The following is a 24833-nucleotide window of genomic DNA, read 5'->3' as shown; positions in this document are numbered from 1 at the left end:
AGGACGAGATGGTTGGACAGTGTTCTCGAAGCTACCAGCATGAGTTTGACTAAACTGCGGGAGGCAGTGGAAGACAGAAGTGCCTGGCATGCTCTGGTCCATGGGGTCACGAGGAGTCGGACACGACTAAACGACTAAACAACAACAACAATTGGATATAATAACATTGTATTGTGTATCTGGAAACACATTTCACATTTTGAAAATAGGGACTAAATCCAACAGCTGCATAAACTTGCAGAGGATTACACCGTGCATAACATTTCACGATTGCAACGGTGCCGTGCAAAAGGAGCTACAATCACCCGAAAGCTCTTTGAGCATGTTTTCAGCCTCTTCTAACTAAATAAAAAGCTCAGCGCCTTAGCATTCTTTAAATCCCACATTGCAGCATTTTGTGAGCAGCAATACTGAAACAAAAACGACGAAGAAGAACCTAAAATCCTGATGACGGGCCCAGTTTATTCATGGAACAGATTGCTGCTGCTGGGCCTGCTCCAACACTGCAACAATCCTCATGCCAGTAGCTGCTTCGCTGTCAACTAAGATGCTTCGAAATTTAGCTCCCTTAGGTTTAAGCATTCAGCTCCACTACTAAGTGAACAAGCAGCAACCTCCGCAGATTTCAGATTTCCTAACAGAACTGCGCTGCAGCACTAATAGCAGACAAGTGGATTCTTCTGAAACAGCTCCACCTTCTGGCCCCTCCTTGCCAAATAATACTGTCCTGGACGGATGCAGGCTGATACTGTTGCCTCAGCCCTTGGCATGGGACTGGGTGCGATGAGGTTTGTTTTTAGCACATGTTCCTCTGCTTTTAAAGGTTACTTAATCTGAGTCACATTTAATTGTCTTAAGGTAAACAGATGAATCATCTCGGGAGGAGGGGGGGGGTTCACATCCAAAAGGTCAGGGGTTCAGGGTAGGGTTCTTTGTTGTTGTTTCTTCTTCAGAATTAAACGAAGGGAAACTGAACTGGTTGGAAAATTAAATTATTTTAGTTGGGAGTCGAGCAGACAGTGACTCAGATTTTTGCTTTCCTGCGCCTTTTACTTACGACTCTTTAACAAACAGGTATTGGGCCCACACCTGCCGGCTATGGAAAGAGCAGCGAAAGGTCAGCACACCCATCGAACAGAAGTGCTCTTGTTCCGACGGAGGAGCTCACTGGTTGACTACAGTCAAGGTTTTGATAGCCATTGCAGCTGCTTCCGGAAGTTCATACTAAGCTCACGTGCCGGCCTTTTGCCGTTTACCTAGAAGAGAGATTTTGATCAGCCCATGCAAGAACCCTGCTTTCCAAAAAAATAAAAAAGGAGGAAAAAGTAAAGGAAAAGCGCAGAAACTGTGCTGTAATCACTGGAAATCCTGGAGGTTATTGGCTCTGATTTTTGTTCATGTTTCCGTGTATTTATTTGCTTCTTAAAGAGCCCATTAACAGTTAGAGTTTCTGAGCACTGATAATGCTGATCCAAGTTACCCCCCACAAGTCAAGAGTGCAGTTAGGGACAGGCCAAGAAAATCTCCCCAATTTTTTTCTACTGCAAACACTGCTCCCATCAGGGGGAGCGGGGACACACCAACCTGGGAAAGGTAGCCCATCTAGGAGAAGGAACACTCTGGTCCTGAACTTCCACTGCCTTGCGGGATATCTTTGGGATAAGAAAAGGCTATGGATTACACCCAGCACAAATCTGGGCTGGAGTAGAGTCCCTAAGACAGCTGGTTGGTGCCTTGTACGCTTCCTTCCGGCAACTCCTGATGCCAAGCTGGTGCCAAGCACACTGCTTTGCTTTCCTCTGGCCCACACCAGCGAGGTCTTGTCATCTGAGCAGCCCAGGACCTCCATACACACTGCGTCCCAGGGTTTGGTGCAGCTAACACAGCAGTTTGACTTCACCCCCAGAGGTGCACTCCATTGTTCCTTGGAAGAGACAGATGCCAACATAAACACCTCTATTGTTAAATTAGACTGAAGTTCAATGCTAATGCAAAATGATGGGATTTGACAAAATGATCAGATGTTGGGTTCTTACATCTGGTAGTCAAATCAAGTGTCTGGAAGTGTCCTTTCAGCAGATTTTTAGCTTGGTTTTTTATTTTTATTTTTCATCACAGTATGGTTTTTAGAACAAGCTCGGAGCTCGCCCTGGTTATTTTACTTCCACAGTATAAGTCATTCCATGCACACTGTTTATGAATATTTATTTATACTTGGTGAATACTGATAAACATGCACGGGGGCAGCGGGGGGGGGGAGTCATCCAAATACGGACTGAGCAACACTCCACTCAAGCAGAACCCAAAAATAAAACTCTAAAGACACAATCCTCAAATATCTGTAGAACTAAACAGCCAAAGAGGAGACCTGAGCAAACATTGGAATTTCCAGTTATTTAAATGCTCTAGTTTACAAGGGCTATAGCAAGCCAGGAGTTCAAAGATGGCCAGGACCCTGATATATGTACACCATACATTGAAACTACCCCCCCCCCAAAGAATCATGAGACTGCAAAGATTCAGGACCAGCAAAACAAACAATGGTTTGTCACAATGTCTGATTCTGAGCTCGTACACTGCCGTTTCCTCTGCCTTTGGAAATTCAATTCAGAAGTCATTACAAACAAATTTAACAAACAAACAAACAAACTTAGCTATGTGTTTTTTCCCCTTTTGTTAAAAGAGGCTTCTCATAACGTGTTTTTTTTAATTCTAAGAAATTAAAAATTATAACAAATCAGGTATTCATTTATTAAACCATTCATTTTTATCCACCATGCTTTTCTTATTACTGAAAACAAAACTGCTGCTTCTTTGCCAGCCTTTGGACCAAACTTTCACAACCCATTTTCAATTTCCCTTACACTACTCGCGTGAAGTGCTGATTTCAGAGTAGATAAAAGCACTTGCAGAATCTGCACCTCCTTGTTCAGCGTAAAATCCCTTGCCACCACGGGTGCCTACGAATTTTATGCTATTATTAAGAAACATAATCCTGCATCATGCAGCAGATTCACACATGATGGGAGTAAAGCTCTCCCAGCACTTTGGTTATCCAGGTGTCCAATACTAGTGTGAACAAGACATCAGTGAGTTTGATATGCAGGAATGCTAAAGTGCTGCTAAACGCAATACAGAAAGCCATTTCTATGGACGCGTGTCTGGAACTCGCAGCAATTTCAGAACTCTCCATTTATATTGGTTTCCAGTTGTCCCTTCTGTGTGCTTGCTCCTTCCCCACAATCTTGCAAGCAAAAACAGCAGACACTCTCACAGGACGGGGAGGGGGGCACAGAGAAAAAGGACTAATACATTCTCCTGTCACGGACTAGGAAAACAACACTCAAGTCAGTGCACCTAAAACATTTTGGAAACTCAGAAGGCTGCATAGCAACGCAGGGTCTGTTTGTGTTTACATTTTCGTTACCAGAGTTGCCTTGTGCTTTTTTCATTCCTGGCTTGCCTTTATTTATACTTGTTATTTGCAACATTGGAGCTCTTCTGTATGTTGCCTTAGTCTTGCCTCTGTTAGTGGCTTGCGAAGGCTCTTCCAGACCAAAGACCTGGCACTGGGAAGATCAAACAAACACAGCTGCTTCTGTGTCACTCCTGCTGTTATCTGGCCGGCTGCTCCAGAAACCGTCTGAGGCACAGAGCAGAACCCAGTGCAGGTGGAGGAGACAAATAGCTTTGAGGCCAAAGGCAGTGCATGAAAATAGTTATGAATTAAATACCCATTGGCAGCGGCAGCGCCTGGTGAACCCAAGGGCACACGAGGCAACCCTTCCTCCCCCAGCTCCCCACTTTAACATTTTCTTTCCCTCCAAGAACTTCCGCAACGCTGCACTGAGCAGGGATTGTGAGCCTTGTCAGCAAGCACAGATTCATTTCTAAGGGCTAAGTTGGACCTAATGGAGCAGACAGACACATGCGTAAAGCTCACATGTCTGCCCTGTTCACATAAAAAGTGTGTGTGAGAGAGAGACAGAGAGACAGAGAGAGACAGAGAGATTCACCCTTTACATAACAAGAAACATGCATGGGAAGTGAGTAAAACCAGCGTTTTCTAGAAAAAAGGGGTGCTGGAACTCACCACAAACACCTCCCATGTTCTCTTAGAATGGCAATGGCACCACCTGAGTGAGTTCTTCTTGGGGGGGGGGGAAGCCCTGAGTAAAACCCACTCCTTTCCCACTTTACCAGACCCTCCAACTGTCCCTATTTTCCAGGGACAGTCTCAGATTTACAGAAGCCATCTCAGTTTCTGATTTGATCCCTGAATGTCCCACTTTTCCTTAGGACAGCCATATTTTCATCAGAGAAATACTGGAGAGGATGGAGTTATGTGACCCCCGAGCAGAGGAGATAAGTAACTATACAACCTGTAAGCAGCCCTGTATAGGGAAGTTTTTAATGTTTAATTATTGTTTTCTATATATTGGTGCTGGAGAAGACTCTTGAGAGTCCCATGGACTGCAAGAAGATAGAACCTCTCCATTCTGAAGGAAATCAGCCCAGAGTGCTCACTGGAAGGACAGATCGTGAAGCTGAGGCTCCAATACTTTGGCCACCTCATGAGAAGAGAAGACTCCCTGTAAAAGACCCTGATGTTGGGAAAGATGGAGGGCACAAGGATAAGGGGACGACAGAGGACCAGATGGTTGGACAGTGTTCTCCAAGCTACCAGCATGAGTTTGCTCAAACTGTGGGAGGCAGTGGAAGACAGGAGTGCCTGGCGTGCTCTGGTCCATAGGATCACGAAGAATCGGACACGATTAAACAACTAAACAACAACAACATTGGAAGCCACCCATGGGTGGGGGACAAAGAATTTTTTTATTATTATTATGGAATAGGACATGTCTTTTTTCATCAGAGAAATGTTGGAGGGTATGCCTTACTCCACAGTGTTATGTTGTTGATATAAGTATAGAGGAGACCAGGGGGTAGAAAGCACTGTTGTAATTAGGGTGGCCAACTTTGTAGTCCTCTCTTTGAAGCGCTGCCTGGTCTAAGTCCAGTTTAGGGGTAAAGATCCAAAGGAAGGCTCTTTTTCTAAGTGAGGCCTTGAAGATACCCAACATACAGCTAGCACCCACATAATGGACAGCTACGCAGGTCACCCCCCCTCCCACTCTGGTGAGCTGTTAATGTAGTTTGATTTAATAATAGCATCTTGTTTTCTAAATTCAAGGATGCAAATTTGTGGGATGGGCTTTGCATCTCTACTGCAGGAAGAAACACTAATCTGGCACTGCAGTGCCCTTACAAGCACCGTACAAAGCGTGGAGCAATGCATTCAGAGGTGCGCAATACTGGACTTGCCCTGCCCTCCCTCTCTTCTCCCGAGGATGGAAGTAATGATCAAGTCAGGACAAACACAAATTCTTTTCTACTTAGGGTCTGCCCTGACTGGGGTGGGGGAGGGCGCACGGAAAAGAGAGGTGCAGATTTAGAAAAAGGCAGGAACCTGGAATTGTGCTTATGCACAGTTCACAATCTTCCTCAGAAAAGCAGGGGCAGGGCAGGATGAGGCCACTTGCAAACCAGAGATTCTTGCATCTCCCATAGCAGGTAGAGAAATTCTCACCCCATTTGGGGTCTTAAGAGCCCATTAGAGGAACACAGTTTCTCTCCTGAAAACCATATCCATTTGTGCCCTCTTGATTCCTTTCCCCTGTTCCCTTTGCAGAGAGTTTTCCATACTTTGACCTCGACTTCGAAAGCACTCCAAAGGATTTCTGCAAGACTGATGTACAGCAGTCACCCCCCCCATCTCTATATAGACTTTCCACTGGTGTGCAAACAGATCAAGGTGGAAAAAGGGAACTTAAAGGTAACCAAGCAAGGTGGTAAATTGAAAGAAATCCTTTATGTAAAAAGGTGAACAGCTCTTCTTCTTTTTTCCCTTTCCAGAAAAAAAAACTTGTTTCAAAGCCAGTATGCTTGGTCTAGAGGAAATGAATAGTTCACAGTTCATATGTAGCTATCTATCCACTTATGCAAACATTGACACGTCAATAAACGAAATTCAGGCATTGGATTTATTAATAGCATGCATTTCCAAGTCTCCAATGACTTTATATTTAAATTACTAATGATGACGAACATACTACTTTGTGGCTTTAGTCAATATAAATAGAGTTGGAAACCAGGACCATTTTAATGCGGGTATCTTAGCAGCCTAAGCAAAGCAACGTTTTTGACTTTTCAAATGGCTAATGCTTACACTGCCACACAGACCACAGCAACCACAAAGCCGACACACCAAGAGAGATATTCTGGTAAGTGTAGGAAATAGCGTAATTAAACATAACAACATGTATTGACAGAACGGTTGGAAAACCATGGTTTGCTGCTACAATGATGAGCTACAGTAAACCTTAAGCTTCTCAGTTTTCCCTACCCGTCTCCTATGTAACATCTGCAAGGAGATGCTTTCTATTTTCAGATAATGACAATTCCCCTTTGTGTCAAAATTTGTGTGATTTGTTTAAACATTGGCTAATAAGGACACATTATGCTCAAACTGTGATTTCAGATCCTGGCTTGTTGTCAAAGCATAGTTTAAAATAAACCACAGTTCCTTAAATTGCAATGTCACAGGAAACCGTAGCAGCTAACATTCTTGGGCCTTCTTCCATGATCACAACTTTCCTTTTGGTGCCCAGCCTCCTTTGAGGCACTGGTTGCAAACGGATGTCTTGCAATAGCTGTAGTATTCTCCCAGCTTGCCTCCTCTCCTTTGTCTACAGCATCTCTCTCTGCTCATGCACTACTGTCCATTTCAAGGAGAAAGGTACCGGGGGGACACCATGCTCACTCATTCTTGCTGCCTACCTCAGTAAGAACACGAAAAGAGCCCTGCTAAACCAGGCCAAAGACCCATATAGTCCCGGAAGCCTGCAAGTTGGACATGAGTGCAACAAAACTCTTTAATCTTGTGTTCCCCAAGAACTGGTATTCAAAGTCATACTGGCTCCAACAGTTGATGGAGAACATCAGAATGGATAGTCTCATCCTCCATGAATCTGTTTAATCCTCATTTAAAGCTATGTAAACCAATCATTAAGGGACGCGGGTGGCGCTGTGGGTTAAACCACAGAGCCTAGGACTTGCCGATCAGAAGGTTGGCGGTTCAAATCCCCGCAACGGGGTGAGCTCCCGTTGCTCGGTCCTGCCAACCTAGCAGTTCCAAAGCATGTCAAAGTGCTAGTAGATAAATAGGTACCACTCCGGTGGGAAGGTAAACAGCGTTTCCGTGCGCTGCTCTGGTTCGCCAGAAGCGGCTTAGTCATGCTGGCCACATGACCCGGAAGCTGTAAGCCGGCTCCCTCGGCCAATAAAGCGAGATGAGTGCCGCAACTCCAGATTCGTCCATGACTGGACATAATGGTCAGGGGTCCCTTTACCTTTTTAAACCCATCATTACATCTTGTGCTAGCAAATTCCAGAGTTCAATGCAGCACAAACACTTTCTTGTGTCTGTCCTTAATTATCGTACATTCAGCTTGCTGGAAGACCCTGGGTTCCAATATTATGAGGACTTCCCACAAGGTCCTGCCAGTGACAAAGAGATTGCACAGACCTGCTTTGCTGCCTGCTTTTGGTGAGAGAGACTGGCTGTTGTGACCTCCTGCTGATGCTGCTCACCTGAAGGACAGAAACTGGTCATTGTGCTCTCATGTTGCCCATTTGATTCTGGGGAAAACTGGGCAGCATGACCTCCCATAATTGCTGTCCCACTGAAGGAGAAAAGGACATTGGCTCCTGTATATTGCACAAACACTTCATTATGTATGGAGCTATTTGAACCCTGATGCAGACAAGGATTTCTCAACTTGTTTCCATACTCACCCATCTTCTCACCTCTCCTGAGGCTGGTCAAACTGTCCACCCATGACTTTTGGGACATGGAACAACTATCCTCTGCAGTGAGGATGACATAATTCAAATATGTGACCCTGAGCTCCCGTTGTTCAGTCCCAGCTCCTGCCCACCTAGCCGTTTGAAAGCACGTCAAAGTGCAATTAGATAACTAGGTACCACTCTGGCGGGAAGGTAAAAGGCGTTTCCGTGCGCTGCTCTGGTTTGCCAGAAGCAGCTTAGTTGTGCTGGCCTCATGACCCTGAAGCTGTCTGTGGACAAACACCAGCTCCCTCGGCCTATAGAGCGAGATGAGCGCGCAACCCCAGAGTCATCCACGGTCAGGGGTACCTTTACTTTTACCTTTACCTATTATGGTTTTATATATGTTGGAAGCCACCCAGAGAGTCTGGGACAACCCAATTAGATGGGTGAGGTATAAAAATTATCTTCTTCTTCTTCTTCTTCTTCTTCTTCTTCTTCTTCTTAAATAGGACATCCTTATTTACATCTGAGAAACGTTGGAGCGTATGGGATTTGTCTGTTTGGTATGTTCGTTTGCTTGCTGCCAGCCAATCACGTCTCTAACGAATTGGAGCATCTAAAGAGTTAGCACATGCCGTTTGTAGATGACAAACTGCCAGGGAGCCAATTTGAAAAGGGATGTTGTTATGCCTCTCCCACAGGAAAGTAAAACTATGATAAAAATTCTTTTTAAAAACAACAACACAAATAGCTAAAACTATAGATTTAAACTAAAAAAACATTCCCCTACAAACTTAAGTTATAGGGCAAATAGATTTAAACTGGCATTATTCCATAATCTTTAATAATATTTTGCAAAGCTTTGCTATCCCAGTTCTTCCTTTTTGTTTTGATTAGAAGCCCTGATTATTTCCCAAGATCCCCTGTGCTGTCCTGTCCCCTCTCTCTCTCTCTCTCTCTCTCTTTCAGGAATTTATACCCCTCCTCCTCACTGCAAGTCACCAATAGACTCCACAAAGCAATTAAGCCACCAACTGCTTAAAGAGGATTGTTTCTGCCAGATTCACTATAACCTCTATGTGATTTTATTATAATTATTTCAATCAGCTGGCTGGGAGATTTCCCAGTTAAGGGACTCGAAGCCAAAATATTTAAGTCAGGGGATCCAGACCTGCAGTCAGGTGGTCTGCAGCATGTCTGTGGATTTGTGGTTGAGACGGCACATCCATCACATTAAATGCTCATATTGATTTTTAATTGTATTTTTATTTCTTAATTTAGTTCCTATATTGTAGTTTAGCCTAGTAGCTTGGATCCTATGGAATTCAAATTGCAATGCGATAAAATACAGTGTGCAAGAAATAAAAGGAGCAATTAAAATGCAATTAAAAACCATACCACATCTAGCACAGGGCATTAAACATGCTACAACACGCAGCAAAATCACTGAGTTGTCTGCCTAGACCCTCAGCCATTCTTAAGTGGTCTTTGCGGGGGTGAGGGGTTGGGAGTTTGGGAACCACTGGTATAAGAAGATAAATCTATCAATCAAGCATTTCCCAATAAAACAGAAGCCCTTTGTGAATTGGCTATCAGCAACTTGTCCTGTTCCACACTGCAATCACAATCTTCCCATTAGGAAAACTCCTTGGGATTTAGGATTAAAGAACTACCTGCCGTTGAACCAGCTGGCCTTTCAAATAATTGAAAATATCACAACTTTGGGTATTGTACTGAGATCATTTTAAAGCAAGCGTGGGCAAATGTATCAATTCCAATTTCTCTCAGCTCATTTTCCCCCTCAATCCTAAATTCACATTTCCACATCCACTTGTGAAACGCAGAATGAAAATTCACCAGAAAATTCTCCTAATAATTTTTTTTTCTCTCTCTCTTTCTTTTTGCAAAGCATTGCAAAATTCAGAAGTGCAAATTATGAAAGGTGGCTCAGTTTCAGTTGTGTATTGTTTCAAAAAGTATGGATTTAAAAGGCAGATGTGCCTTTAAATACAAATTGAATCAATTTTTCTCTCTCCATCCCTATTTTCATAAGTATGTGATCAAAAAGGGCTCAGGGAAGTGATCTGCAGCCTTACCCATTTCAGTATTAAAATTTTAATAACTTTACTTTAAATTCTGTACAATGGTTCTGCCAAAGGATTGAAGGACAAGTGCACCTATACTCAGAAACCTTACTCTCCACCTTATTTAAGTACTCAAGGATCACTTAATGCAAAAGGCTAAGGATGCTTGAGGTATGCAATTTTTAATGGATCCCCATATGGACAGAACTGATACTTCTGATTTTACTTTTTCCCAGGCGCTGCAAAACCAAACCATGCCCTCCTGTGGAAAAACCAGCAGCAGAGCTAAAATTAGTTCTCCGAAAAACCTTTCCATGCAGAGTTGCCAGAGAACCAGGAACTCAGAGCAGAACATATGCATACAGGAACTGTGCCAGTGCTTCAAAACCATGATGAACTTCATTACGATGAATTAATTTGCAAGACAAGACCTGGAAGCAAAAGTAAAATGGTACTGAGGAATCATGCTTTCCAAGAGTAGAGAACTAGGCTGTGTTCAGCTGCAGTAAGAGAACAGGTTTTACTCAAATTCTGCGCTGAAAATGACATGGGGTGGAGGGGATGCTAAATTCTGCTTATCAGAATTTTGCATCAAGTAACTTTGCATCAATCAACTTTTTAAATTATGTGTTCGTGCAATTCGTTTTTACTTCCTAGGATGACTCTTCCATTGCTCTTCAATCTTCATAACCAGATTCATCTGGAGTGAGAACTCAATAAAATATAGATACAGTGGTACCTCGCAAGACGAATGCCTCGCAAGACGAAAAACGCGCAAGACGAAAGAGTTTTCCGTTTTTTGAGTCGTTCCGCAAGACGAATTTCCCTATGGGCTTGCTTCGCAAGACGAAACGTCTTGCGAGTTCTTGCGAGTTTGTTTCCTTTTTCTTAAAGCCGCTAAGCCATTAAAAGCCGCTACGCCACTAAGCCGTTAATAGCCGCTAAGCCGCTAATAGCCGTGCTTCGCAAGACAAAAAAACCGCAAGATGAAGAGACTCGCGGAACGGATTAATTTCGTCTTGCGAGGCACCACTGTAAGAATGTCAGAGAGAGGGACATAGAACTCTCTGTTATCTGATATTGTCACAGCAGGAAAAAGGTCTATGCCCCAAAGCCTACTATCAAGTGCTAGATCTAACAGCGTATGGCAAGCCTTCATGGCAGATGGTAGGCATTTTCAAGAGTCAGTAGCAAACACTGTGTTTCTGCCCTTCTGTTGCTGGGCGCAGAAGAAGGGATATCCTCTGAAGGTATCTATTTACAGTTGGATCTGCTGGTGAAGGTACTCAACTTTGCTCAGAGTTAACGTGGTGTTTGCCCAGCTGAAAAAATCCCCAAAGACCAACAGAGAGAACCCTGAATCATACAGCTTTTTACTGTTTTGGGTTTCCATGTTTTATCTTGCATAATTCAAACACAGGGAGATCCTATCTTCAGACAATGGTCCTTCTAGCATAGTTCATCAGTTTTCTATTCAGGAGCAGCATCAGTGCTTCTTACCTGGTACTGGTGAGGTTGGGACTGCATGGTTGTCCTGGGGGAACCACTGCCACCATTCCAGCATTCCCAATGGTCTACCAGCATGGTCTACCAACTTCACCATGGCTCTGCACCGTTGTATGTTATGTCCTCTCGTATAATATGCATTTTTACGAATACAGTGGTGCCCCGCAAGACGAATGCCTCGCAAGACAGAAAACCCGCTAGACGAAAGAGTTTTCCGTTTTGGAGGTGCTTCGCAAAACGAATTTCCTATGGGCTTGCTTCGCAAGACGACAATGTCTTGCGAGTTCCTGCTGGTTTTTTTTCCTTCCCCCCTTTTTCTAAGCCGCTAAGCCGCTTATCAGCTGATCCGATCAGCAGATAAGCCGCTAAAAGCCGCTAATAGCGCTAATCTGCTAATCCGTCAATGGGGTTGCTTCGCAAGATGAAAAAACCGCTAGACGAAGAGAATCACAGAACGGATTCTTTTCGTCTTGTGAGGCACCACTGTACTTTCCTGCGCTATAAACATTTTTGTACCCTTTTATTTTTTTTCGTTGGAGAGCTGCTTTGCAAAATTGGGAGATGTGTGAATAGAAAGGGATAGCTGTGTTTTAGTTCATATGTTGGCTTGGACACCAGTACTACTGAGACAGAGAGACTTCATCTCTCAAAAACAGTACTGACCATCTGAGTGAGAACTACCGGTAAGCTTCTGGTTCTTACCTTAAAAGAAGCTATGGAAACCACCTGTGTACATAATTGTTTGAATCAAACCTCCTGAGAGCCCCTCTATCTATCCTCCAAACAAAGGAGTCACCGGGAGAAGGAAACTAAACTTGCCTGTGATCATTCATCTTGAACTGGGGTTTGGGAAGAGCTTCTGCCAGTTACAATAATAATAATAATTTTTATTTATACCCCGCCCTCCCCAGTCAAGGCTGGGCTCAGGGCGGCTAACAAGCAATAATAAAAACAAGTTGAATGAATACAACTTAAAAACAAGATTAAAATAAAACATTAAAATATTAAAGCATTAAAATGCAGCCTCATCACAGGAGGAGAAAGGAAAAAGAAAGAAGGGGAGGGAAAAGATGATAGTTCTTAATCTATCATCTTTTTTTTTAGGGGGGGTATTTTTAAGCCTACCTGTCAGACATAACCCTGATTTAATTGTTTTTAACAGATCATTAATGAAAAGGAGGCATGGCTTCCATTTGCCCTCATCAAAGCAATACCAATTAGTGTAAAACAGTTTAAATCTGTTTTCTTGGCTAGCAGAAAAGGTGGAAGGAATTCGACTTCTTAACAGAAACGACAGGCAAGATGTCAAAATGAAGGCCTGGATTACTAGCAAATGACAACTGCTGCCCCCCGCCCTCAGACCCCCAACCACCCGCATTTGTGTCACTTTACACAAATCCTTCACTTACTTACCTTTGCTTCCTGTTTCCTTTCTGCCTCTATGGCATCTATACCACATCAGGTCCTCCACTTCCTTCAGGGAAAACCTCCCCAAACCCAAAGGAGAGAGAAAATGATTGAAAATGAATAGATGGTAGACAACTAAAAGTGGGAAGGGGTTGGCATGTGAGTGTGTAAAGGTGTGAGAGGCTGAATATATAAAAGGGGGGGGGGAGAGGCTGATCCACCTATTTTTCACGTGCCCCTGACTCCTGCCACTAGAATGTGGCCCCCAATCAATTTCCCTCAAGTAGGCTTGGCATATTTTAAACAATTTTAAATTGTTGAGCTTTTGAGGGGGGGGGCAAAATTGCAAAAAAATGCCATTTTAAAAGCTATTTTTATGGAAAAAAACAGATTTCCCTGGACATATTTCAGGGACCTATATTTCCCCGTTGTTGTTGTTTAGTCGTTTAGTCCGACTCTTCGTGACCCCATGGACCAGAGCACGCAAGGCACTCCTGTCTTCCACTGCCTCCCGCAGTTTGGTCAAACTCATGCTGGTAGCTTCGAGAACACTGTCCAACCATCTCATCCTCCGTCATCCACTTCTCCTTGTGCCCTCAGTCTTTCCCAACATCAGGGTCTTTTCCAGGGAGTCTTCTTTTCTCATGAGGTGGCCAAAGTATTGGAGTCTCAGCTTCAGGATCTGTCCTTCCAGTGAGCACTCAGGGCTGATTTCCTTCAGAATGGATAGGTTTGATCTTCCTGCAGTCCATGGGACTCTCAAGAGTCTCCCTCCAGCACCATAATTCAAAAGCATCAATTCTTCGGCGATCAGCCTTCTTTATGGTCCAGCTTTCACTTCCATACATCACTACTGGGAAAACCATAGCTTTTACTATACGGACCTTTGTGGGCAGGGTGATGTCTCTAATTTTTAAGATATTTTCCCATTACTCTGTAAAATATGATGCACATTTACAAGGCTATAAAACTGGTTATTCACTTGCACCATCCATTGCCACAGATCATCAGTCTTGTCGCAATCTGATGTGAGGTACACTTCTGTGGTCCAAGGGGGAGACATATTATTTCTCTACCCTCCCCCCCAACACATAATGACTTGAAGTGAAATTATTAGTCACAGTTTCAACTGAACCTGTCTTGAAAATATTGCTTATGCAACAATGATTCTGTACCAAGGAAAAGTAAATGCACCTTGTGGTGGTTGGAGAACACAGTGAGTAAATATGTTAGCAGTAGTAAAAGTGAGGCCGTTTTCCTCCTTTTACTTAAACTAAAATATGACTAACAGAGTCCCTGATCTCAGCTCTTAAAAATCTGTATTTCAAGAAGTTTGTTTATTATCCTTGCTACTTAAAGGGGCATATCTTGTGCTTCATTCATTAGCTGGGTTGTTTGTGCATTGTTGTTGTTGTTTAGTCGTTTAGTTGTGTCCGACTCTTCGTGACCCCATGGACCAGAGCACGCCAGTCCCTCCTGTCTTCCACTGCCTCCCGCAGTTTAGTCAAATTCATGCTGGTAGCTTCGAGAACACTGTCCAACCATCTCGTCCTATGTCTTCCCCTTCTCCTTGTGCCCACCATCTTTCCCAACATCAGGGTCTTTTCCAGGGAGTCTTCTCTTCTCATGAGGTGGCCAAAGTATTGGAGTCTCAGCTTCATGATCTGTCCTTCCAGTGAGCACTCAGGGCTGATTTCCTTCAGAATGGATAGGTTTGATCTTCTTGCAGTCCATGGGACTCTCAGGAGTCTCCTCCAGCATGTTTCTGCATAGGATAGCTTATTGAGAAATTTGCAAGAAAGGAGATTCCTACTAATCATCAGGAAGAACTGTCTGATGGCAAGTTCAACAGGGGAACTGACTACTGTACCTTGGAAGCTGGTGGACTCTTCTTCCTTGGAGGCTTTTAAGCAGAGTCTGTCATGGATGCTTTAGAAGAGATTCTTGCATTGCAGGGGGTTGGACTAGATGACTCTTAGTGTTCCTTCCAACTCTACAAATTCTACAAAAAGTCAAGTACTGATGGGTGACACAACAACAGTAGCAAGCTATGGATGGTACCAGCATCAAGGAAACAGTTTTCTACTAGCAACCTGTTTCTAAAGGCTCCTCACCATGGAATCCAGAGAGATGACAATGTGTTTCCAGTGGTAGAAAGGAAAACTGCTCCATCAATGGAAAACTCCAAATCCCATCAATAGTTTTTTCAAAAAATCATGAATTGCATTTCCCAGCAAACTGAATTCTGTGCACGTGTTCATTGATATCGATCAGCTCAATTCCATACCCATCAACATGTCTCTGATGAAAATAGGGACTACCTACTCCATAATAATAATAATTTATTATTATTTATACCCCGCCCATCTGTCTGGGTTGCCCCAACCACTCTGGGTGGTTTCCAACATATATAAAAGCATAAACATTTAAAAACTTCTATATACAGGGCTGTTTTCAGATGTCTTCTAAAGGTTGTAAAGTTGCTAATCTACTTGGCTCGGGAGTTGCATAGTTCCATACCCTCCAACATTTCTCCAGTGAAAATAGGGGCATCCTACCACAGAGCCTAGGGCTTGCCAATCAGAAGGTCGGCGGTTCGAATCCCTGCGACGGGGTGAGCACCTGTTGCTCGGTCCCAGCTCCTGCCAACCTAGCAGATCGGAAGTACGTCAAAGTGCAAGTAGATAAATAGGTACCACTCCAGCGGAAGGTAAACGGCGTTTCCGTGCGCTGCTCTGGTTCGCCAGAAGTGGCTTAGTCATGCTGGCCACATGACCTGGAAATTGTACACTGGCTCCCTCAGCCTATAGAGCGAAATGAGTGCCGCAACTCCAGAGTCGTCCATAACTGGACCTAATGGTCAGGGGTCCCTTTACCTTTACCATACCCTCCATCATTTCTCTGATGAAAATAGGGACGTCCTAAGGAAAAGCAAGACATTCTGGGATCAAATAATAAACCAGGATGGCTTCTGTAAATCCGGAGCTGTCCCTGGAATATGGGGACACTTGGAGGGTCTGCAATTCAGATCCAACAGTTGTGTTTGTCATACTGTGTGTTTCCCTTACCGCTGTGACTTCATCTGTTCATCTATCCTGTTCCTCTGTTTGCTCTTGGTAAGATTACTTGATTAAGAGGAGTCCTTGATGAAACAAGGATTTCCAGAATGCCCAAAGAAGAAGAACAATCCCAGTGAAGGCAGCAATACCCTTGGTCTCCGATTTCCATGCCAAATGTCTGAAATTTCACAACACTTATATCAGCCACAGGGGTCAGCACTGATGCATGGCTCCCAATATTTTCTACATGGATTCATTCTCCCCCCTTCTACTAAACTGAAACACTACAAAAGCAGAAGACCTCCTTTGCAGTTTAACAGTCAGACCTGCTATGGCTCTTTCGCTTTTATTACTTGAGCTATTGGGACTTTATGTATGACATTTCTCACCTTCCCGATATGTTTTAAGACTTATTGTTATTTGCACTCAATGTTTTAACCCTTCCCCCCACCAAAAGCAGTCAGAACTCCCATCCTCTATCCTCTGGGGGGGGGAGTGTCTTTTCTTCTCATTTCCCCCCTGATAGGGTTCATAATTAAAGACATGGGGTGATGTGGCCTGCGCATCTAATTGCAGCATATGATCAAGGATTGCAAGCACTATGCCGAATGCACAACTGTGGTATCTAATTATCACGTTGACTGACAGTAGGATTTTCTCTCTCCTCTTTGCAGAGGTGAAGGCGTATCTGACAGATTACAGCTCTGCTTTGAAGTCAGATGCATATATACAGAATTAAAGATTGAGGACTTCCCAAATGCATTTCAATGTGGGTTTATCCCTGTCAGCCATTTCCCTTCTTTATTTACTGCAGCTGGCTTTGAAGTGGCAGAGCATAGTCTATGCTGCTGGGGCATATTAGTAAGGGATGGTATGTCTCTTGGTAGCTCGAAAACAGAAGAGAAGCAGCCTTGTGCAACCCTTCATATAAAAAACTTGGAGATTTTAATGCCCAATTCATCTGGGGAGGAAAAAGTACATTACAATGCAGAGGGGGGAAACTTAGCTCTAGTCTCACTCTTGAGCTCCTATTATTATTATTATTATTATTATTATTATTATTATTATTATTATTATTATTTACTAATTGCTTCCCATATGACGTCTTGAAGTGATTTACAACATAAAAGCATTTATAAAGCAGTTAAAACAAGTGCCTGCAAAAACCATTCTGAAAAGCAACTACAAATATGTATACAGCGGAACCTCGATTGTCAAACGCTTCGGAAGTCGAATGTTTCAGCTTTTGAACACCAACAACCTGGAAGTGAATGCTTCTGTTTTCGAACTCATCTCAGAGGTTGAATGGCTTCCGAGGCGTGTTTCTCCATTTTTTCAATTGAATTTTGCCGACTGGCAATTGCGCCTTGGTTGTCAAACGTTTTGGAAGTCAAATGGTCTTCCGGAATGGACTGCGTTCAACAACCAAGGTTCCACTAAAAGTTTTAAAAACAACACAGGTATAAAGTCAATTCCGATCCAGAGCAGGTACAACCTGGGATAAAGATTTTAGAAGACTTCTAAATAGCAGGCTTGGGGTTAGGAATCTGAGGGTTCTCCTGCTCCTCCTCCCAGTTTATTTGCACAGGGGAGAGAAGAGGGGCAGAGGCCCCACCACACAAGCAGACGTCCTTGCACAGTGTTTCTGCTGATTGGGCTGGTTAGGTGAATCCTATCCAGAATGTGTATGCAGTCTCTCCCAAGGATTGACATTGGTTATTTTTTTAAATGTATTTTTATTAAAGATTTTCTTGATTTACAAAGGTATGTGCAATGTCTCTCGTATTTTATTTCCATGTAACACTTAAAAAAACCAAAAACAAATTGGTTTCATTTGTTGAGACATTAGAAAGAATAGGGGGAAAGAGGTGGAGGGGGGGGAGATGAGTGGGGGTGGGGTCGGGTGGTGATGTTTCTATTTTACTTAATATATGGGGGGTTTTGTGTCAGCGTTGCTTGTGCGGATTCTCTGCTCTTCACTTGTGTTCCTTTGGTGGTGAGAGAGGTTGGGGTTGGCCTAGGGTGTGGTTTTTGTTTGTGATTGGCTGTGATCTTTGTTTTCGTGTGTGAGTGAGGTGGGTGGGTGTTTTGGATCAGGTTAGCCATATTGATTTGTATGCTGTTGGTGGATTATTGTCATTGTCTTGTTGGGCTGTGTATGTGATAAAGGGGAGCCATACCGGGTGAAGGCGTCTTCTTTTATTTGTCCCCGTGTCAGTTTCAGTTTATTGGTTATTTTTTCTAGTAAGGCTGTTTCCCATACTATTTGGTACCATTGGTTCATGCTTCCTCCTGACAGGTCTCTCCAGTGTCTGCTTATGATGTTTCTGGCTGCTGAGAGTAGGTGGGTTATGAGTTCTTTGTGGTGTAAGTGGACATTGTTGTCTTGGAAGATGTTTAGTAGGGCCATTTCTGGGGTGATTTCTAATACTTGCTTGGTTATTTTACATATTTCTCGTATGACTGTTGTCCAGAATAGTTGGATTTTATTCAGAGTTTTCCATACTGTTTGTAACACACTGGGATGACTGAAAAGAGGGTATTTTGTTCGTTTCTACACTGAATTGAGCTAAAAATCGAGTTGTTTCTTTGTGCTGGGGTAAACAGAGAGAGTTTATTGTCTAAACATATTTTGTGAATTTCGAATAGTTTATATGAGGCTGACACCCCCTAGAGGGTTTTGTTTTGGAAATCTCTTTCTCCATGTTTGTGTGCCTGCATCACCCTGTGTGTTTGCTTCCTCAAAATAGAGATAAGTTTCCAGTGCTAGATGGCTTGAGCAAGTGGGGGATAACACATTTCCTTCTTGATGCTTAAATTCTCCTGTTTGAGCTTCGGCTGCCGTCACGTTTTGCTCTGTGCCAGAGAGTTGCATGGGGACGGCGTTTTGGGGTCCAGCCTTGTGGCACGATGGCAAGAGACCTTTTCAAGAATTTGATTTTGCTAAACTTCCTGTGGTGAGAGAACAGGTCAGCTTGCTTTCAGGGGCAAAGCAGCTACTTGAGAAGACTTGAAAGACTCTAATGTTCTCCTTTTGCTATGTACTATTTCCTTCTGGCCATCGGGAACAAATTTAGTTTCTATTGGATTTGTCAAGCTGATAGGAGAACTTGTTGTGTGGGAGAGTGTTTGGCCAGAAGAACACATCTGGTCAAGATCTTCAGCTTGCTTGATCTAGGACTTCAGAAGCAGACAATCAATGCTGAGGCCAAGAGGTGGTTTTCCCCCCTGCCGCATAGCCTCCACAGCTGGAACTCTTTGTGGACTGATACATCCAATTCTTCTGCAAAGACCGTAATGTTGCTTAGCATTTTATAAGGCATTTACATCTCTTTAATTCACCCCAGTGAACAGACAGGGAGTTGCTTTTTAAACCTCCATGTGGAAAAGTTTTCATTGCAACTACTGTTGGATACCAGATGGGAATATTAAATTAATGGGACACGGGGGGGGGGAGAGAATAATATTGTCCTATACAATTTATAATTATTGTCCTATGCAATCCTGCATATTATTTGATGCCTCCTTAATTGTAATCGTCTATGGATACCCTCCCAAGTCTTGGGAAAAGTTTCTTACTGTAAATGAAAATAAATACTATATGTGGAAATGGCTGGCTGTTACTTAAATGTGTCTGCAATTTGTCACAAAATAGAAAATAAGAGCCGTGAACATACTCTTCAAATTCGTGGCCCTTCTTCCAGCATATGTTAGTAATATTGCAGCTGAACAGCAAAGTAACATGTTTTTAAGAATCAAGTGTCAATTTATGTTTGACTTGCTAGCTGTCAGGATGGCTTCATGGTTGCCTCTGCTTTTGAAAAAAATGGTAATTAACCAAGTATCAAATCAAATAGAGATGGAGGGTGCAAGTTTTAGTTGTTTATGATGAGCAGTGAGAAAACATCAATGGAATCAAATGCATCCCTATACTGGTCTGTGACTGAAATAAAGTTTGATACAGATACTACAAATGAATATATCATGAGTTAGGCATGTATAAGGCCCTAGTCCTCACTGGGCTGGATTAAACTATGCCTAGGGTGTACTTCTTCAGGTGGTGAAAAAACTGCTGCAGGTATCAATATTGCACAGCATGAAGTGATCGGATGCATAAGAACTGACTCCTTTTTAAAATAAACATTGTCCAGACCCACAAAAATATTTTTCAAACTTTTACTTGCAGAACTTTTCAAAAACAGAGCAAAATACATCAAATGATATACCCAAAACATCCATACTATGTCTTGTGCTGTGCAGCGCAGGCTCAGCATCTTAGAAGTAAAAGCTAATTCCAAAAATCCAAACTGTGTCTCCCCCCACAGCCTGGATCCCAGCCGCCATTGGCCTTAGGCTATGCAACTCTCAGAGAACCATTTGACAGCCTTTTGTGTTCATTGGTGTTCAGAGAAAAACTAAAAGCCACCACCCTTTCAAGATGGCAAATTTGCAGCTCAATACCTTTGTCACCTGATCTAAGGTTACAACACTCAAACGTTAGCTAGCAGAAAACAAGAATTGGTTACTTATCAACTCAGCAAGAGCTCAGAGTGCTCTTCTTGGATTCAATATAGCCCCAAGGAGAAGCCCCATGTTAAAGCCTTCTTCAATACACAAAGCCATTCCCATTTCAGTGCCAATTAAACAAATTACAGTGGTACCTTGGGTTAAGTACTTAATTCGTTCCGGAGGTCCGTTCTTAACCTGAAACAGTTCCTAACCTGAAGCACCACTTTAGCTAATGGGGCCTCCTGCTGCCGCCACGCCACCGGAGCACGATTTCTGTTCTCATCCTGAAGCAAAGTTCTTAACCCGAGGTACTATTTCTGTGTTAGCGGAGTCTGTAACCTGAAGCGTATGTAACCTGAAGCGTATGTAACCCGAGGTACCACTGTATATACACCAGATACACCATAACTGAATGTGCCTCCATACAAAACAACAAGTTCACCCTCATACACCAGTTGAGATCACTGCACACACTCAACTTTGTTATTCTGGATTGAGTTCCTTTTGGGTACGCAAATAAACCCCTTTCTTTTCTTGTGTTCATTGCAGACAACAAGCTGACTTGCACTTTATTCAGTGACCAAGGATCATCCCAGCTCAGGATAAATTATCAGGGGATGCTAAAGTTCTTAGTCTACACTTTTCTGCCACCCTTCAAGAAAGAAAGGGGAGAGGAAATCCTTCACCAGAAGAGGACATTTCATAAATTCATAAATAAGCCCTGCAAAAATCAGGTGATAGCATACATTGACAGAAGCCAAACTGGAGATAAAAATAGAGCTGGATAACTTTAGAAAGACCCAGAAAAATATATATTCTCCATCTCCAAAAGTATCTTTGGTAGTAAGCATATTTGCAGGTCTTCACTAGCAAGCAGCACAAATCCTAAAACTACTCCTCCATAGCAGATGTCATGCTTTGCACATTATTTATTGCAGGATCTGATCCCTTGCAGGAAATGCGTCAGAACACTCTGTGCTTCATTTGAAACAAAGGAGAAACTCAATGGGCTTATAGGTAAGTCCCATTATCAAGGAGGAAGTAACATTTTCCATTGGTGGGGAGTAACATTTGCCATTGAGAAGCAGCCTTGTGGAGCTTCTCCTGCCCTCTGCCACCTCCTTCCCCTTTCTCAAGGTAAGGCTTATTTTCTTGTGAGAGGCTTATAAAAATAAATTGGGAGGTCACCTATTCCTACCCTATTTCTAAGCAACCAACAGTACCCTTTCACAGAATGCAATAAACTATGTCAGCACACATCACTCTGAATATTACAACCACACATTGCCTTGTTGTTGTTGTTTAGTCATTTAGTCATGTCTGACTCTTCATGACCCCATGGACCAGAGCACGCCAGGCACTCCTGTCTTCCACTGCCTCCCACAGTTTGGTCAAACTCATGCTGGGAGCTTCGAGAACACTGTCCAACCATCTCGTCCTCTGTCGTCCCCTTCTCCTTGTGCCCTCCATCTTTCCCAACATCAGGGTCTTTTCCAGGGAGTCTTCTCTTCTCGTGAGATGGCCAAAGTATTGGAGCCTCAGCTTCAGGATCTGTCCTTCCAGTGAGCACTCAGGGCTTGATTTCCTTAAGAATGGATAGGTTTGATCTTTTTGCAGTCCATGGGATTCTCAAGAGTCTTCTCCAGCACCATAATTCAAAAGCATCAATTCTTCGGCGATCAGCCTTATTTATGGTCCAGCTCTCACTTCCATACATCACTACTGGGAAAACCATAGCTTTAACTATACGGACCTTTGTCAGCAAGGTGATGTCTCTGCTTTTTAAGATGCTGTCTAGGTTTGTCATTGCTTTTCTCCCAAGAAGCAGGTGTCTTTTAATTTCGTGACGCTGTCACCATCTGCAGTGATCATGGAGCCCAAGAAAGTAAAATCTCTCACTGCCTCCATTTCTTCCCCTTCCATCTGCCAGGAGGTGATAGGACCAGTGGCCATGGTCTTAGTTTTTTTTGATGTTGAGCTTCAGACCATATTTTGCACTCTCCTCTTTCACCTTAATGGATCACTGCCTCGCTGTGGCGAAGGGGCTTGAATAACTCAGAGAAGCTATGAGCTATGCCGTGCAGGGCCACCCAAGATGAACAGGTCATAGTGCAGAGTTTTGACCAAACGTGATCCACCTGGAGCAGGAACCAGCAAGTCACTCCAGTATCCCTGCCAAGAACACTCTATGGACAAAGACAACAGGCACATTGCCTTATCAGGGAGCAAATGCATTTCATATGAGATATGTTTTTAAAACAGAGCAGGAAATTGCCATGGAAATGCTTGAATCCTGAGCCCCCCTGAGCCAATATGGATGACATGAAATCTAGCCACATCAACTCTGCCTATAAAGAGTGTCACTACATCAACTAGCTGCACTCAGACCAATCCTTCAATATGCATATAGTAATCACCTGTCACGCATCAGACTAGCACTGCTTAATATCCCGCTCTTTCCTTGCTCACATACTTAAAGATTTCTTAAACTGCAGAAGCTGCATAGCTAAGCAGCTGTGGCCTGTCGCAGGGCAAGGATCCAGGGAAGTCATTAAGAAGAACAGCAGGTAGAGGGATAACTGGAAAAGTTTTTTAAAGCTTCTATAAATAGGGGGGAAAGGCAGGGAGATGTCTAACTTTTGCATCTATGTTTTGGAAATCTGCACTGTCTAGTCATACAGCCACTTCCCTCTCCAACATATGGATTAGACATTATCTTAATGACACCCACTTCCCACTGATGATTGACTGAAGTTGCCACACTTTGCCAGCAAATGCAAATTTCCATGAAGAGACTTCAGTTGTAGCACACACATGCTTTAGCTACTTAACCATTTGCTCAAAGTCATAGGTTCAGTTAATTAATCATGTCAAGATAATTTAGACTTTGTGTATTTGTTTAGTCCAGGGGTAGCCAGTACGATGCCTCCAGATGTTGTTGGACTACAACTTATGTGAGCCCCAGCCAGTATGGCCATTGGTCAAGGAAAATGGGAGACACCCGGAAGGCTGCAGGTCAGCTACCCCAGATTTAGTTCATTAAGCAAGTAGCAGTCAAAGTCCACCGGACAAATAACTCATGTAGCAACCTCAAGTCCCATCCCGGAAAGGTTTCTTCCAATGCAGAAAAAAAGATGAGCACAGATGAGAGCAGCCGTGTATCAACTGAGCAGATCCCTTCTCAGAAGGAAATAAGAATGATTTTCAAAATGGGGAGTAGTCAGAGCTGGCCCACAGATAAAGCAGGGTGAAGCAGCTGCCTTCGGTGGCAGAAATGCAGGATGGAGCACCACACCTGTCCTGCCACTTTTGCTGCCACCAGAGAAGCTCTGCTTTGCCACTGGTCTCCTGCTGTCAGGGACTGGGCAGTGGAGGAATGGTGGAGATTGCCTCCCCACAGTGGCGTAGCGTGGGTTCTCAGCACCCGGGGCAAGGCAAGTAATTTGCACCCCCTAACCCGTGGATTTTAGCACTCGAGTCTCTTCCGCGCCCCCCCCCAGATGTTGCGCCAGGTGCGGCAGCCCCCCTGCACCCCCACACTACGCCACTGCTCCCACCACAAGTCTTCAGGACAGCCATCGGAAGGCTGGCGCGGGGAGAAGGTCTCTCCGCCCCACCGCCAGGCTTCGGAGCAGCCTTCCGAAGGCTGGCGGCGGGAGGAGGTCTCTCCCGCCTTGGAGAGGTTCCCGCTTCCTCGAGGGGGGCCGGCCAAACGCGCCCCCCAAATGTTGCGCCCGGTGCGGCCGGCACCCCTGGCACCCCCCACGCTACGCCACTGCCTCCCCATCCTGACCCTTCCAGAGAGAAGGAAGAGGAAGACAGTATAGATTTACAACCGGGGTTTGAGGGAGGTAGCAGCTCAGAGGCAGATGAGGGGGAAAGTTGGGAAATCATGGGAGAGCCAGAACAACACCTGGCTGACACATCATTAGAAAGCATTCCAGACCCTCCTTCTCCCAGAACCTGACAAGCCTTAAAAGTAGGAGAGCAAAGAGCTCAAAGACAGAGGGCAGGTAGCAGCACCTGTAAGAGAGATGAATGTGGAAGTGGGAGAGACAGGAGATGGAGATTCACCAAGACAACACCAGAGGCCAGTGGCAAAGCTGTCCAGAACACCTCCATCTCACTGAGTTTTGGTGACAGGGAGGCTTTCTGCCACTCCACGTTGCAGAAATATAGCAGGGGCAAAGCTCTGCGTAATGCCTCCCATTGCGTTCCAGCACCCAGCTTTGCCACTGGTGGGATGGCAAGGGTTGTAAGGGGTTTTCCTTGGGGCAAAGCCCTTGCAGAGCCTCACAACCCCTATTCCATCGCAGGGGCAGCAGTGGACGTTTCGCCCCAGGCGCACAAACGCCTTGGGCCACCTCTGGGTCCAAGAGATTCATGCAATTAGGTTGTGCCCAGACGGCAGTTTCCC

At 44.0% G+C, this 24833-nt stretch overlaps 1 protein-coding gene across 3 annotated transcripts in view; it reads right to left on the bottom strand.

Moving 5' to 3' along the window:
• Positions 1–789: 789 nt before the first annotated feature.
• The window catches only part of LOC309528823 (uncharacterized protein), a 154540-nt gene continuing 130496 nt past the window's right edge, over positions 790–24833 (bottom strand). The window contains exons 5-7 of one of the 3 annotated variants that reach the window (XR_014217897.1): positions 15917–16085; positions 1585–1652; positions 790–1256 (exon numbers count right to left, since the gene is read on the bottom strand). Coding sequence is in view for 1 of the 3 variants with exons in the window: in XM_082216537.1 (XP_082072663.1) it covers positions 22481–22602 (122 nt within the window). In the remaining 2 variants the exon portion in view is untranslated. Of the gene's footprint in view, positions 1257–1584; positions 1653–15916; positions 16086–22043; positions 22603–24833 lie in introns of those variants that run through there. The other 2 variants (XR_014217898.1, XM_082216537.1) reach the window with 2 other exon arrangements.

The sequence above is a fragment of the Podarcis vaucheri genome (assembly GCF_965113315.1).
Source record: "Podarcis vaucheri genome assembly, chromosome: 3".
In the NCBI taxonomy this organism is placed as follows: Eukaryota; Metazoa; Chordata; class Lepidosauria; order Squamata; family Lacertidae; genus Podarcis; species Podarcis vaucheri.
Note: the sequence above shows the minus strand (reverse complement) of the source record. Positions and strands in the feature narration are given on the sequence as shown.